Raw genomic sequence first — 16,392 nt, 5'->3', positions numbered from 1 at the left:
ACTCCAGTATTCTTACCTGGCAGAACTCCATGGACAGAGGAGCCTGGCAGGCTACAATCCATGGGGCCACAAAGAGTTGGAAACGACTGAGTGACTAACACTTTCACTTTCTTTTCAGCTTCATTTATTGCAGACTGATCCTACAATTTTCATTCCGTTTGGAATCAATTCTTAGTTAGTGTTCACATTTACCCCTAAGAATTCCTGAGAACTTGAAGTCAGTGTTAGACCAAACCATATCATTGGTTTTTAATTTTGTTGTAAATTGAGAGAATGCTTTTAATCAGGAAGAGCATCTCATATTTTTTATCTACAATTTCTATTCAGAGAAACCAGGAATCCAGGTATCAATCACATGGGTCTCCTCAACCATAACAGAGATAATACCAGAGGGCCTGTAGCCATCAGTTCAGTTCAGTTGCTCAGTCGTGTCCGACTCTTTGCGACCTCATGAATCGCAGCACGCCAGGCCCCCCTGTCCATCACCAACTCCTGGAGTTCACTCAGACTCACGTCCATCGAGTCAGTGATGCCATCCAGCCATCTCATCCTCTGTCGTCCCCTTCTCCTCCTGCCCCCAATCCCTCCCAGCATCACAGTCTTTTCCAGTGAGTCAACTCTTCACATGAGGTGGCCAAAGTACTGGAGTTTCAGCTTTAGCATCAGTCCTTCCAAAGAAATCCCAGGGCTGATCTCCTTCAGAATGGACTGGTTGGATCTCCTTGCAGTCCAAGGGACTCTCAAGAGTCTTCTCCAACACCACAGTTCAAAAGCATCAATTCTTCAGCGCTCAGCCTTCTTCACAGTCCAACTCTCACATCCATACATGACCACAGGAAAAACCATAGCCTTGACTAGACGGACCTTTGTTGGCAAAGTAATGTCTCTGCTTTTGAATATGCTATCTAGGTTGGTCATCACTTTCCTTCCAAAGAGTAAGCGTCTTTTAATTTCATGGCTGCAGTTACCATCTGTAGTGATTTTGGAGCCCCCAAAAATAAAGTCTGACACTGTTTCCAATGTTTCCCCATCTATTTCCCATGAAGTCATGGGACTGGAAGCCATGATCTTCGTTTTCTGAATGCTGAGCTTTAAGCCAACTTTTTCACTCTCCACTTTCACTTTCATCAAGAGGCTTTTTAGTTTGTCTTCACTTTCTGCCACAAGGGTGGTGTCATCTGCATATCTGAGGTTACTGATATTTCTCCCAGCAATCTTGATTCCAGCTTGTGTTTCTTCCAGTCCAGCGTTTCTCATGATGTACTCTGCATATAAGTTAAATAAGCAGGGTGACAATATACAGCCTTGACGTACTCCTTTTCCTATTTGGAACCAGTCTGTTGTTCCATGTCCAGCTCTAACTGTTGCTTCCTGACCTGCATATAGGTTTCTCAAGAGGCGGGTCAGGTGGTCTGGTATTCCCATCTCTTTCAGAATTTTCCACAGTTGATTGTGATCCACACAGTCAAAGGCTTTGGCATAGTCACTAAAGCAGAAATAGATGTTTTTCTGAAACTCTTTTGCTTTTTCCATGATCCAGCGGATGTTCTCAATTTGATCTCTGGTTCCTCTGCCTTTTCTAAAACCAGCTTGAACATCAGGAAGTTCACAGTTCACGTATTGCTGAAGCCTGGCTTGGAGAATTTTGAGCATTACTTTACTAGCGTGTGAGATGAGTGCAATTGTGCGGTAAAGTTTGAGCATTCTTTGGCATCGCCTTTCTTTGGGATTGGAATGAAAACTGACCTTTTCCAGTCCTGTGGCCACTGCTGAGTTTTCCAAATTTGCTGGCATATTGAGTGCAGCACTTTCACAGCATCATCTTTCACGATTTGGAATAGCTCAACTGGAATTCCATCACCTCCACTAGCTTTGTTCGTAGTGATGCTTTCTAAGGCCCACTTGACTTCACATTCCAGGATGTTTGGTTCTAGATGAGTGATCATACCATTGTGATTATCTGGGTCGTGAAGATCTTTTTGGTACAGTTCTTCTGTGTATTCTTGCCACCTCTTCTTAATATCTTCTGCTTCTGTTAGGTCCATACCATTTCTGTCCTTTATCGAGCCCATCTTTGCATGAAGTGTTCCCTTGGTATCTCTAATTTTCTTGAAGAGATCTCTAGTCTTTCCCATTCTGTTGTTTTCCTCTATTTCTTTGCATTGATCGCTGAAGAAGGCTTTCTTATCTCTTCTTGCTATTCTTTGGAACTCTGCATTCAGATGCTTATAGCATTGTTAATTTCAGAAGCAGAGTTCTGTTGAAATAAAATTCTTCAAAAAGTTTGGGCCGCAAAAAAAAAAATTTACCTAATTTGGGACATGACTGTGTTTTGATAGGTGCCTAGCACAGAGTCAGAAGGCAGGGGCGGAGGCAGAGGGGTGTTAAAAACCCCATCTGGGTGTGAGAGTCTCTGGGGTTGGGTGTGGGGGTGTGCAGCGAGCAGAGACACCAAAGGCTGGGGCAGGAGCGGCTGATGCTAGGCCTGGAGCAGGAAGCAGAGGAGAAGCTGAGCTCCATCCTCCCATTCCCCCCGCAGCACACCCCCACCCCCACAGCCCCTCCCCGCCCCGCCCGCCCCAGGGCTCCAGTTTCTCTGCCGGCAGCAGGAGTCAGGTTCAGCTTTTGTTCGGCTGCCCCGAGGGAAGAAAGCAAACACCCCTGACGGCAGTGGTCCTCCTCCGCCTTCCTCCGCCTCCGTCTCCCCGGACAGTCTGTTTCCCTTTCTCAGCACACAGCCCAGCCACCACACCTGGGCTCCAGACCTTCCCTGCTTCCACTGCTCTCAGGATCCAGCCTGCTCTGCCAGGCCCCCTGGCAGAGCGCCCTGTTTGCTCTGAGTCCTCTCCAGGCCTCAGTATTTCCATCCGTAAGATGGGAGTTAGGCAATGGCAACCCACTCCAGTACTCTTGCCTGGAAAATCCCATGGACGGAGGGGCCTGGTGGGCTGCAGTCCATGGGGTCGCTAGGAGTCGGACACAACTGAGCGACTTCACTTTTCATTTTCCTGCATTGGAGAAGGCAGTGGCAACCCACTCCGGTGTTCTTGCCTGGAGAATCCCATGGACGGGGGCGCCTGGTGGACTGCCGTCTATGGGGTCACAGAGTCGAACACGACTGAAGTGACTTAGCAGCAGGAGCCTCGATTTTTTGGATTCCCATGATCTCTTGCCCTTATTTCAGGTTTTAGAAAAATCCCACAAGAAAGAAGCTTGTGGATCTGTAAAAAAAACTTTTTAGAACATTCATAGACTCCCGGTGCCTCAATGCTTTTTGGAAAGTCTGTCTGTCCCTGTCCCTCACTTTTACTCCCAGAGTCTCTATTTCTTTTTTTTTTCAACGTGAACAAACTAGTCTTTTGATATTGGATCAAAAAAGGCACTGGGGAATTGACTGAATTTTGTAGCTTGTAGTTTATTATTAGAATGCCCTGCAAAATACTCTTTTTGTTTGATTTTTTTTTATTGAATTTGTTACAAATACTGCTTCTGTTTTGATTTTTTGGCTCCGAGTCAGGTGGGGTCTTAGCTCCCTGACCAGGGATGGAACCTACGTCCCCTGCATTGGAAGGCAAAGTCTTAACTACCAGACCACCAGGGAAGTCCTGAAAAATACTCTTGAAATGAAGAAATGTACATGTAGATATTTACTAGATATATGACCTTATTTTAAATCCGAGTCACTATTTAATTCATTCAACAAACATTTAATGAATACCTACTGTAGGCTGGAGACCAAGGCTGGCTTCACAAATGCTCCCACTCGGAAGAGCCCCGTATTTGGTTTCGTTTCTGCCTGTCTTGACATTCGTAGTCACTTTTCAGCTAGGGGCCCTGTGTTTTCACTTTGGATCGGGCACTCCTAAATCTGTACCTGGGACCTGCTGGGGAGATGCGGCAATGACTAAGGGACACAAAAATTCCTGCCTGTGCAGAGATGACATTCTGTGGAGACATCAAGAGGAAGTGATATTTTCAGAAAGGTACATGGGATGACGTCAGGTGATAATAAAAACCATAAAGGAAAATTGGCCCCCACTGAGGGAATCAGAGTGACAAGGGGGTGACCGGAGAAGGGCTGTCTGAAGAGGTGTCTTCCAGTGCAAAAGACAGTGTAGGGATCAGCCTTGTAGGCGGTGGAGGAGAGAGGGCATCCCGGGTGGAGGGCACAGGAAGGGCAAAAGCGCGGAGGTGGGCAGAGCTGTCAGAGGACCGGAAAGGAGGCCACTGCAGCAGGAATCCATGGACCAGAGGGCAGGCCGGCGGAAGAGCTCAGAGAGTTGAGGAGGAGGAGTGATTAGAGCCAAAGTGGGCACATTTTTCACGTAAAAGGCCGGATGGTAAATCTCTTTTTCGGCCACATCTTGCAGCTTGTGGGATCTTCGTTCCCAGTGTGTGCATGCTAAGTCACTTCAGTCGTGTCTGATGCTTTGCAGGTCCATGAACTGTAGCCTACTAGACTCCTCTGTCCATGGGATAACTTGGGAGTCCTAACCATTGGGCCATCAGGGAATTCCCAGAGGCTGTTTGAAAATTAACGAGCATAGCTTCATCCCAGTGTTGTTGTTCAGTTGCTCAGTGGTGTCCGACTCTTTGGACTGCAGTATGCCAGGCTTCCCTGTCCTTCACTATCTCCCAGAGTTTCTTAAACTTATGTCCATTGAGTCAGTGATGCCACCCAACCATCTCATCCTCTGCCATCCCCTTCTTCTGCCTTCAATATTTCCCAGCATCAGGGGCTTTTCCAATGAGCCAGCTCTTTGCCTCAGGTGGCCAAAATATTGGAGCTCCAGCTTCAGCATCACTCCTTCCAGTGAATATTCAGGGTTCCTTTCCTTTAGGATTGACTTGTTTGTTCTCCTTGCCATCCAAACTTGTTCTATGGACTCTGAAATGTGATTTTCATATAATCTGGGGGGGGGGGGGGGGGGCGGGGTGGCGGCCATACCTTGAGGCGTGTGGGATCTTAGTTTCCCGACCAGGGATCAAACCACGTCCTGCATTGGGAGAACAGAGTCTTAACCACTGGACTGCCAGGAAGTCCCCTCATATAATTTTCATGTGTTACAAAATATAACTCTTCTTTTGATTTATTTCCCCCCTAACCACTTATAAGTGTAAAAACCGTTCTCAGCTCTTGGCCTGGACAAAACCAGGTGGGAGTGGGGTAGGGTGGGAGACCTTAGTTGGTGGACCCCTTGCCATGGATCCTCCTGGGCTCTGTGAGCAGTTAGCATCTGATGACAAGTGAGGTCGCTGGAGGCTTATGTGCAGGAGAGAGAGATGCTCTGTTGCAGGTTTAGGCAGCCGGTAGGCCAGGGAGGGGAATAGAAGCAAGCAGGCCCGGGTGGAGGTGACCCCACGGTGGAGCTGTGATGGGACTGACCGTGAGTGAGAAGGGGTCCTTGGATGCAGTTTGGCTGCTGGGTTGGGTGTGGGGAGAGAGAGAGGAGTCAGGTGGGATGGTGGTACCCTTGGCACACTGTGAGGGGAGGGGCTTCTGATTGTGTCTGGCATCCAGAAGGACAGACCAAGGGCAGTTGGAAATCCGAGGCCTGAGCTGGGAGATCCATTTCAGTCTCCTCTCTGGACAAGCCTAAGAGTCACCCCCCTACCCAAGTGTAAGAGGAGAGAGGAGGCCTCAACACCCTCCCTCCAACTCCTCAACTGCTTATCAGCAAACTCTCCATTTACCTGTCCCCACCTCTCCCTCCACCTGCCCAAAGGTGTCTGAGAATAATCACGGACAACGGCAGTGATCCTGCCCCCAGGGACACGGGTGATGCCTCTGACATGGTTGTCACACAGTGGGCGGTGGGGAGGGGGGCTGCTCCTGGACCAAGGATGCTGTTCAACACCCTCACAGAGTCCAGGATGGCCCCACCCCAGGGAATGACCAGACCCCAAATGTCAGCAGTGCCTCCAGGTGGAGGAACCCGGCTTTATGCTATCCATTCCGTTATCTATTCCATTTAACAGTGGAAGAATTGAGGCCCAGAGAGGGAGAGTGGCTAGTCTCAGGTCACACAGCAGGTATACAATGGCCAAGCTGTCTTCAAAGCCCCAGTGCCTGTCAGCAGCCATTGCTCTTAAATTCAGGTTCCTGGGACTTCCCTGATGGTCCAGAGGTTAAGACTCTGCACTCCCAAGGCAGAGGGCATAGGTTCAATCCTTGGTGGAGGAATTAAGACCCCATATGCCTCGTGGTGCAGTCAAAAATGAAAATTAAGGTTAAAAATTCAGGCTCCTGAAAGCCTGTCTCTCCACACATCCCTTTCTCTCCCCTGTAATCCCAACCTCCCACCTTCTCCTGGCCATTTCTCAAATTTTCATTCACAACACAGTGGACCGTCCTACCTTTTGGAACTGTCTGTGGCTCTCCTTACATCCCACACGCCTTGTTTCCCCCTAAGCCCAGCTCCTATACAACATCTCTCCCCCTCTGCCCCACCCTTCAGTATGCCCCTCACCAACGCTCCAGGTCCTGGACCAGGGCAGAGTTACCACACTGGTCCAGGAGTGCAATTTATTTCATGATTTCTCCCTAACATGATCTTGTTCCTGCTGTTCTCCAATGCTGTCCATTCTTCAAGTTTCAACTCAGATGTCCTCTCTTGCAGGATTTCCCTGACTTCCCAGATAGTTTCAAGAGTCCTCTCTGAGCTTCCAGCTCATCTGAGCTTCCCCTTTAACAGCCCTGATCACTTTGGTTCATAAATCCGTGGGTGTGTCTGTCTCCCCAGGGACCTCAGTGACAGCAAGGACAACTGTCTTTGCCACCGAGTCCCAACGTGCAGGGTTGTGCCAGGCACCCTCTAGGACGCCCGGACTGAATGAATGCAATCGGCCTATGAGTCATGCCCTCACTGAGCGAACATTCACCAACTGCCTCACTCCACCCTGGGAGTGAGGCCCTTTGCCAGGGAGGCCTCAGTGGGACTCTGCTTTCAAGGGGCTCCCAATATGAGAACAGAATGAGGGGAACACAGACCTTCCCATCTCCTTGGAGTTAGAGCTAAAGCAGGTGTCCTCGCTGTCTTTCAGTGGTTTAACTGAGCACCTACTATGTCCTGAGTCCCAGGATGCAGGGTTAGATATGCAGACAGTCCAACCACATCTCTCTGCGATGAATGAATCTGTGTTTGTAGCACACTTGCTTTGTGCCAGGCATTATGTGTTGCAGAGGTCCCCAACCTTTTTGGCACCAGGAGCCAGTTCTGGGGAAGACAATATTTCCATGAGCCCAGGGTATGGGGGTGGGGATAGTCTCAGGATGATTTAAGTGCATTACATTTATTTTGCGGTTTATTTCTATTTTGTGGCAATCTCAGGATATTCCACCTTAACTTTTAGGGTTAGGGTTCAAGTTCCTCAGAATCTGATGCCCTTGCAGATCTGACAAGAGGCGGGGTTCAGGCAGTAAACATCAGTGAAGCGTCTCTTGTTTGGCCACTGCGCACCTCCTGCTATGCGGCCTAGTTCCTAACAGGCCACCAACGGATACTGGTCCATGGCTGGGGGGCTGGGGACCCCTGCTATATAGCATCTCATTTAGTCCTCCCAGTAACCCTCGGCAGTAGGTACTGTTTAATAGGAAACCCATTTCCTGGATGAGGAAAATGAAGTCCAAAGCAGGTAAGTATCTTGGCCCATCTTGTAGATGGTAAATGCGAGTGTGTGGAGGGTGGCGCTGGGGTGTGGGGGGATGGTGTCCTGGATTCAAATTCAGGTTTGTCAAGACTGCAGAACAGCCCCACTGGCGGATGAATGAATGAATGAGTGAGTGAATGAGTGACAGCCCGGATGGCCCAGCAGCAGTGAGACCAGGCCGAGAGTCACCTGAGACCCCCGCATCCCCCATTCCCCGGCCAGCTCAAAGGAGGCGGAGACGGATGCAGTCGGGTCCCTGGAGATGCTGGGACACTGGCCCCCTTTGCCTCAGCCTCCCGGTGGCGAGAAGGTCAGGTCTGGCCTCGGCGGTCCCCCTCCCCCAGAGCCCATCCCCGCTCCCTGGCGCTCCCCCCCACCCGTAGGGGAGGGGCCGGGAGGGGGGCGGCAGGCGGGGCGCGGGGGAGGGGCGGTGTCTGGTTTGGCTGGACCGCGCGGGCCGGGCGGCCGAGCTCCGGCTTCGCGGGCCCTTATCTCCGGCCCTTCTGGCCCCTCCGACCGGGTCACCTCCCGGAGCCCGGCCGCCCGGCCGCCCGGCGCCCTGGACGCCATGAAGCAGCTGTGTCTGTGCGCCGCCGCCTCCTTCGCGGTAGGGCCGGGGGAGGGGGCGCGGGAGGGGGCTGGCGCGGGCCCTTCCTCCCCTCCCCGCCCCGCCCCGCCCCGGCCCCTGACCGCGCAGAGCCTAGACCCTCCACCCGCAGACCCGAGAGAGCGAAGCAGGGAGGGCAGCGGGAGGGGGGGAAACAGAGATGGGAGGATGGATGGCACATATGGGGAGACAATTTTGAGGACAGATGGGGACACTTAGAGGAATTTAGAGGGCACTGACTCATTGGAAAAGACTCTGATGCTGGGGGGGATTGGGGGCAAAAGAAGAAGGGGACGACAGAGGATGAGATGGCTGGATGGCATCACTGACTCGATGGACGTGAGTCAGAGTGAACTCCGGGAGTTGGTGATGGACAGGGAGGCCTGGCGTGCTGCGATTCATGGGGTCGCAAAGAGTCGAACACGACTGAGCGACTGATCTGATCTGATCTGATCTAGGTGGACAGTTTTGGATGGGATCATCCAGGGGGACAATTTGGGTGATACTTTGACCTTTTTTTGGGGAAAAGATACTGACATTTGGAGAACAATTTTGGAGGACGTCTGAAAGATTTTGCGGGGAGGACATTTTGGGGACATTTGACGGGGTCATTGGAGGGATGAATTTGGGGAAGAGATTTATAGATGCATTTAGGACATTTGCGGGACAATCTTAGCATCTCAGGGGCAGAAGAAGGGTAGCTGGCAGAGGACAGTGTGAGGGACATTTAAGGGACCTTTAGTGGTTCCTTTGGGAATACTTTGGAGGGCAGTTCAGGAAGACGTGGTGAGGTAATATTAGAAAGGCGGGTTTCACTAAGAGATGGCTAGGGACCTAGGTTTGGGGGACAGCTTCTTGGAAAGATGCTGGGAGCTGAGCTGGGGGTGGTTTATGGTACGGTTGCTGGCAGTGGTGGAGGACAGCTGGGGGGGCAGGTGCTGAGGACCCAGGCTGGAGGTATGCTGTCTCAGGCCCCCACCCAGGACCACTTCCCCCGGCAGCTGCGGCTCAGCCCCACTGACCTCGGCTCCTGCCCGCCCTGCGGCCCCTGCCCCATCCCGAAGCTGGCGGCAGCCAGAGGCAGGCGCCAGGCAAGTGCCCAGGACCAGCAGGGAGAGCCCAGAGCCCCTGCCAGGGGAGCGGGGAGGGACAGTGGCCACCAGTCCCACGTTCCTCTGGGTGTGCCCCACAGAGCCAGGACTGGGGCAAAAGTGATGAGCGGCTGCTGCAGGCGGTGGAGAACAACGATCCCACGCGGGTGGCCTCCCTCATCGCCCGCAAGGGGCTGGTGCCCACCAAGCTGGACCCCGAGGGCAAGTCCGCGTGAGTCTCCATGTCCTGGGGGTGTGAGGGCTGAGGGGTGGCCACCCTGCAGTTGACCCCTGACCTCTGGCCTCCAGATTCCACCTGGCAGCCATGAGGGGTGCAGCCAGCTGTCTTGAGGTGATGCTGGCACACGGCGCCAACGCCATGAGCACGGATGGGGCAGGTACTACCCGCCGGCCCTGGGGGAGGGAGGAGGAACTCTGACCAGGTGCCCAGCTTGAGGGTCCAGTCACACCCTGCTTCATGGCCTCAGTGTCCTGTAGAAAAGGGAGGTTCCCTTCAGTGCCCCTGGGGACAGGAGCATGTTAGGCTGCAGTACCCAAGGATGGAGACTGGTTGGCAATAGACCGACTGAGGCAACTTGTGGATTGGGGGAGCTGGGACTCAGGTAGTGGCTGAGTCAGAGGAAGCAGCAGAAACAGAGGAGTGTCTGAGCTTGAGGAGCGTCTGAGGGCATGAGAATAACTAGTATAGTTTTTTGGGGGGAGTATCTGAGGTTCATGGAGTAGCTGGGGTTTAGAGGTAGCAGGAGCTCGGGGAGTAATGAGGCATGGGGCATAGCCAGGTGCAGGAGCCAGAATGTATGGAGTACTGGGGATTTACAGAGTATCAAACATAGGGGCATAGCTGGCACTTTGATATAGTTGAGCTTATAGAATAGTTAGGGCTTCCCTGGTGGCTCAGCTGGTAATGAATCCACCTGCAATGCAAAAGACCCAGGTCAATTCCTGGGTCAGGAAGATACCCTGGAGAAGGGATAGGCTACCCACTCCAGTATTCTTGGGTTTCCCTGGTGGCTCAGACGGTGAATAATCTGCCTGCAATGTGGGAGACCCAGGTTTGATCCCTGGGTTGGGAAGATCTCCTGGAGGAGGGCATGGCAACCCATTCCAGTATTCTTGCCTGGAGAATCCCCATGGACAGAGGAGCCTGGCGGGCTACAGTCCCTGGGGTCAAAAAGAGTTGGGCCCGACTGAGCAACTAAGCACAGCACGTAAAGTAGCTGGGGACCTGGGGAGCAGCTGGAGACCCGAGGAGTAGATGGAGACATTGGGGAGTAGCTGGGGACCTGAGGAGTAGCTGGGAACAGAGGGAGCAGCTGAGGACATGGAGAGTAGCTGAGGACCGTAGTGCTTGAGGAATGGAAAGATGTGAAGTGTAGCTAGGATGAGATTGTCTGAGACTCAGACCAGCTGGGGCTTGGAGAGTCTCTGCCCCCGGGAGTAGCAGGGTTTTGAGAATACCTGGGTTTGGAGACTAGCTAGACAGAGTCATCACAGTTATTGACACAGGTTTGGGGGGCAGCAGAAGCTCCCTGAGTATCTGAAGCTCTAGTACATTCTAGAATATTCATTTTCCCTTTTAGGTTACAACGCCCTCCACCTGGCCGCTAAGTACGGGCACCCACAGTGCTTGAAACAACTACTGCAGGTCATTTCCTTTCCTGTCTCCAACACTTCCCAACCCCCCGATATTCCCCTGCCCTGACTATTCCTGATGAGTTCCAGCAATTCACAGAAGCCCCAGATACACCCCGAATCCTAGGTATTCCTTGGCCCCTTTTATTCCTGAGTCCTAGCTACTCCCTGGACAATGAGACTCTCCAAGTGTCCAGCTATGTCCCACATCCAAGAAATACTCTGAATATCAGATGACTCCCGAGCCCCACCTTCTCCCTAAACTCTGGATACTCTCTTAGCCATAGCCACTTTCAGGGCTCCCACCTACTCCCCAAAACCCCAGCCGCCCTTGGGCTCCCAGCTAATCCCTCTTTCTCACCAATTTTCATAAGAGTCAAGATGGGGGCCCATGAGGAGTGGGTTCCACAGAGCACGGGGGTGGATGGGAGGGGGGAAGGGCCAAGGAGCCTGAAATACAGCAAAGCCCAAGGAAGAGCAGTTCCTAGAGAAATTGGACAACAAGGATGGCTCCAACTCCAATGACCCATCCCTCCCCCCAGGCATCCTGCGCGGTGGATACAGTGGACAGCAGCGGGTGGACCGCCCTGCATCATGCAGGTGGGTACAGCCCAGCCTCACCCTGGCCACCACGGCCCCCAGAGGCTGAGCTTGGGGATTATTCTACCTGGGGTTCTGGGGATGTGCCTGGGACATATTCCACCTTCTTCCTCACAGAGCCCCTTGCTCTGCATTATCATTTCTTTTTTTTTTTTGGCTGTACTGTATCTTCATTGCATCATTCTTCATTGTGGCGCACAGGCTTCTCTAGTTGTGGTTCACAGGCTCAGTAGTTGCAGTGCTCAGGCTTCGTTGCTCCACAGCATGTAGGGTCTTAGTTCCCCTACCAGGGATCGAACACAAGCCGCTTGCATTGGAAGGCAAATTCTTAGCCACTGGAGCACCATTGGACGGACAAAGGAATTGAGTCCTGTAAACAAGGAAGTGGGGAGGATCCAGGCCGCCTGACCCCAAAGCACAGCCTACTGTATGCCCGGCCTGGGTGAGGACGATTGGAGGGTTATTGCTTCAAGGAACTCCTAGGGAACCTCAGGAAGGCTGAAGGTCTTCATAATCATCAACTCCAAAGTTTTCCAAGGGAGGGGAAGAGACCCAAACCCCTTGAGCCAGAGCCCAGCCCAGTGTCTAAACACCAGGCCCATGACATTTGGGAATGTCTTTCACTTGATGACTCTCAAGTGAAAACATGATATACATTTGCTTTGGAGTTTTATTTAGTTGAAACATTCCCTGCAGTTAAAGTACGCTGCCACCTAGTGGTAGCAAAGCCTTTGCTTACTTTATGGAAGCTTCTTGGTTTTTTTCATTCAATAAATATTTGTCAAGTGTCTGCTGTGTGCCAGGTTCTGTTCTAAACAATGAGATTACGGCAGCAAAACAAAATCCCATAAGCCCTTGGGCACACAGCAGATAATAACGTCAGTTCAGTTCAGTCGCTCAGTCGTGTCCGACTCTTTGTGACCCCATGAATCGCAGCATGCCAGGCCTCCCTGTCCATCACCAACTCCCGGAGTTCACCCAGACCCATGTCCATCGAGTCGATGATGCCATCCAGCCATCTCATCCTCTGTCGTCCCCTTCTCTTCCTGCCCCCAATCCTTCCCAGCATCAGAGTCTTTTCCAATGAGTCAACTCTTCGCATGAGGTGGCCAAAGTACTGGAGTTTCAGCTTTAGCATCAGTCCTTCCAAAGAAATCCCAGGGCTGATCTCCTTCAGAATGGACTGGTTGGATCTCCTTGCAGTCCAAGGGACTCTCAAGAGTCTTCTCCAACACCACAGTTCAAAAGCATCAATTCTTCGGCGCTCAGCCTTCTTCACAGTCCAACTCTCACATCCATACATGACCACTGGAAAAACCATAGCCTTGACTAGACGGACCTTTGTTGGCAAAGTAATGTCTCTGCTTTTGAATATGCTATCTAGGTTGGTCATAACTTTCCTTCCGAGGAGTAAGCATCTTTTAATCTCATGGCTGCAGTCACTATCCGCAGTGATTTTGGAGCCCCAAAAAATAAAGTCTTACACTGTTTCCACTGTTTCTCCATCTATTTCCCATGAAGTGATGGGACCGGATGCCATGATCTTCGTTTTCTGAATGTTGAGCTTTAAGTCAACTTTTTCACTCTCCACTTTCACTTTCATCAAGAGGCTTTTTAGTTCCTCTTCACTTTCGGCCATAAGGGTGGTGTCATCTGCATATCTGAGGTTATTGTTATTTCTCCTGGCAATCTTGATTCCAGCTTGTGTTTCTTCCAGTCCAGCGTTTCTCATGATGTACTCTGCATATAAGTTAAATAAGCAGGGTGACAATATACAGCCTTGACACACTGCTTTTCTATTTGGAACCAGTCTGTTGTTCCATGTCCAGTTCTAACTGTTGCTTCCTGACCTGCATACAAATTTCTCAAGAGGCAGATCAGGTGTTCTGGTATTCCCATCTCTTTCAGAATTTTCCACAGTTTATTGTGATCCACACAGTCAAAGGCTTTGGCATAGTCAATAAAGCAGAAATAGATGTTTTTCTGGAACTCTTTTGCTTTTTCCATGATCCAGCGGATGTTCTCAATTTGATCTCTGGTTCCTCTGCCTATTCTAAAACCAGCTTGAACATCAGGAAGTTCACGGTTCACATATTGCTGAAGCCTGGCTTGGAGAATTTTGAGCATTACTTTACCAGCGTGTGAGATGAGTGCAATTGTAGTTTGAGCATTCTTTGGCATCGCCTTTCTTTGGGATTGGAATGAAAACTGACCTTTTCCAGTCCTGTGGCCACTGCTGAGTTTTCCAAATTTGCTGGCATATTGAGTGCAGCACTTTCACAGCATCATCTTTCAGGATTTGAAAGAGCTCAACTGGAATTCCATCACCTCCACTAGCTTTGTTCGTAGTGATGCTTTCTAAGGCCCACTTGACTTCACATTCCAGGATGTCTGGCTCTAGGTCAGTGATCATACCATTGTGATTATCTGGGTCGTGAAGATCTTTTTTGTACAGTTCTTCTGTGTATTCTTGCCATCTCTTCTTAATATCTTCTGCTTCTGTTAGGTCCATACCATTTCTGTCCTTTATCGAGCCCATCTTTGCATGAAATGTTCCCTTGGTATCTCTGATTTTCTTGAAGTGATCTCTAGTCTTTCCCATTCTGTTGTTTTCCTTACTTCTTTGCATTGATCGCTGAAGGCTTTCTTATCTCTTCTTGCTATTCTTTGGAACTCTGCATTCAGATGCTTATATCTTTCCTTTTCTCCTTTGCTTTTCGCTTCTCTTCTTTTCACAGCTATTTGTAAGGCCTCCCCAGGCAGCCATTTTGCTTTTTTGCATTTCTTTTCCGTGGGGATGGTCTTGATCCCTGTCTCCTGTACAGTGTCACGAACCTCATTCCATAGTTTATCAGGCACTCTATCTATCAAATCTAGTCCCTTAAATCTATTTCTCACTTCCACTATATAATCATAAGGGATTTGATTTAGGTCATACCTGAATGGTCTAGTGGTTTTCCCTACTTTCTTCAATTTAAGTCTGAATTTGGCAATAAGGAGTTCATGATCTGGGCCACAGTCAGCTCCTGGTCTTGTTTTTGCTGACTGTATAGAGCTTCTCCATCTTTGGCTGCAAAGAATATAATCAATCTGATTTCGATGTTGACCATCTGGTCATGTCCATGTGTAGAGCCTTCTCTTGTGTTGTTGGAAGAGGGTGTTTGTTATGACCAGTGCATTTTCTTGGCAAAACTCTATTAGTCTTTGCCCTGCTTCATTCCGTATTCCGAGGCCAAATTTGCCTATTAACTCCAGGTGTTTCTTGACTTCCTACTTTTGCATTCCAGTCCCCTATAATGAAAAGGACATCTTTTTTGGGTGTTAGTTCTAAAAGGTCTTGTAGGTCTTCATAGAACTGTTCAAATTCAGGTTCTTCAGCGTTACTGGTTGGGGCATAGACTTGGATTACTGTGATATTGAATGTTTTGCCTCGGAAACTGTCACGCGAGTGTATGTTCCTCGGTTCTTTGTCTCGTCACAACAAAGATTTGGAGCAACGGACATTAAAGCCCTCGGTGCATCACAGCTCTCAGGTCTTGGACAAACCGTGTTACAGCTCTTAGGCAAATCAGTGTTACAGCTCCATTTTATTTATAAGATAGCAGGAGAATCCAAGACTCGAAGAGAAGAGAGTGGAGGAGTGCGTGGGGAGGGAGAAAGAGAGAGAGAGAAAGAGAGAGAGAGAGAGAGAGCACGCACGTGGGAGAGAGAGTCCAAGAGAAAGCGCTTTGGCTCCTCCTTTTATATGTTTTTTCCTCCACCTGGGCCTGCCCTATACAAATTGGGCTTAGCCAGGAGTGCTGTTTGTTCTGTTTGTTCTGCCTTAAGTCTTCACTCTGGTCCTCGGACCGTCCTTGTCTTTTAGCCACCGTCATTTTGGACTCCTTTTCCCTATTCTACCTACCTAACAGAAACGAACAGAGATCATTCTGTTGTTTTTGAGATTGCATCCAAGTACTGCATTTTGGACTCTTTTGTTGACCATGATGGCTACTCCATTTCTTCTGAGGGATTCCTGCCCGCAGTAGTAGATATAATGGTCATCTGAGTTAAATTCACCCATTCCAGTCCATTTTAGTTTGCTGATTCCTAGAATGTCGACATTCACTCTTGCCATCTCTTGTTTGACCACTTCCAATTTGCCTTGATTCATGGACCTGACATTCCATGTTCCTATGCAATATTGCTCTTTACAGCATTGGACCTTGCTTCTATCTCCAGTCACATCCACAGCTGGGTATTCTTTTTGCGTTGGCTCCATCCCTTCATTCTTTCTGGAGTTATTTCTCCACTGATCTCCAGTAGCATATTGGGCACCTACTGACCTGGGGAGTTCCTCTTTCAGTGTCCTATCATTTTGCCTTTTCATACTGTTCATGGGGTTCTCAAGGCAAGAATACTGAAGTGGTTTGCTATTCCCTTCTCCAGTGGACCACATTCTGTCAGATCTCTCCACCATGACCTGCCCATCTTGGGTTGCCCCACGGGCATGGCTTAGTTTAAAGTTTATATATTTTTTTGTAGCTTTTTTTTTTTCTTATTTTATCTTTATGGCCATGGTGAGGCATGTGGGAGCTTAGTTCCCTGACCAGGGATTGAACTTGGGCACCCTGCAGTGCAAACATGGGGTTTTCACCACTGAACCACCAGAGAAGTCCTAAAGTTTGATGATTTCCAGCAGCACTTCCTTGCACAAAGCCTTCCCTTCCCTCTCTGGGGCTCTGGACATACACAGCCTGTCCTACTTCTTTGACGACCAAGTCCTCCCAAGCTCCTCCCTGCCTCAGGGTC

General features: G+C 50.1%; 1 protein-coding gene across 6 annotated transcripts in view; it reads left to right on the top strand.

Annotated features, from left to right (window-relative positions):
• The window catches only part of ANKRD24 (ankyrin repeat domain 24), a 36,103-nt gene that overhangs the window by 6,279 nt on the left and 13,432 nt on the right, over positions 1–16,392 (top strand). For 2 of the 6 annotated variants that reach the window (XM_070793094.1, XM_070793092.1), the window contains exons 1-5: positions 8,329–9,348; positions 9,450–9,580; positions 9,658–9,746; positions 10,950–11,014; positions 11,544–11,601. In XM_070793094.1, coding sequence (XP_070649195.1) covers positions 9,121–9,348; positions 9,450–9,580; positions 9,658–9,746; positions 10,950–11,014; positions 11,544–11,601 — 571 coding nt within the window. In that variant the 5' untranslated portion in view covers positions 8,329–9,120. Of the gene's footprint in view, positions 1–8,097; positions 8,258–8,328; positions 9,349–9,449; positions 9,581–9,657; positions 9,747–10,949; positions 11,015–11,543; positions 11,602–16,392 lie in introns of those variants that run through there. The other 4 variants (XM_070793091.1, XM_070793093.1, XM_070793090.1 and 1 more) reach the window with 4 other exon arrangements.

Source organism: Bos indicus, chromosome 7 (genome assembly GCF_029378745.1).
Source record: "Bos indicus isolate NIAB-ARS_2022 breed Sahiwal x Tharparkar chromosome 7, NIAB-ARS_B.indTharparkar_mat_pri_1.0, whole genome shotgun sequence".
NCBI lineage: Eukaryota > Metazoa > Chordata > Mammalia > Artiodactyla > Bovidae > Bos > Bos indicus.
The sequence above is the reverse complement of the archived record's forward strand: the minus strand, read 5'-3'. Positions and strand labels throughout refer to the sequence as shown.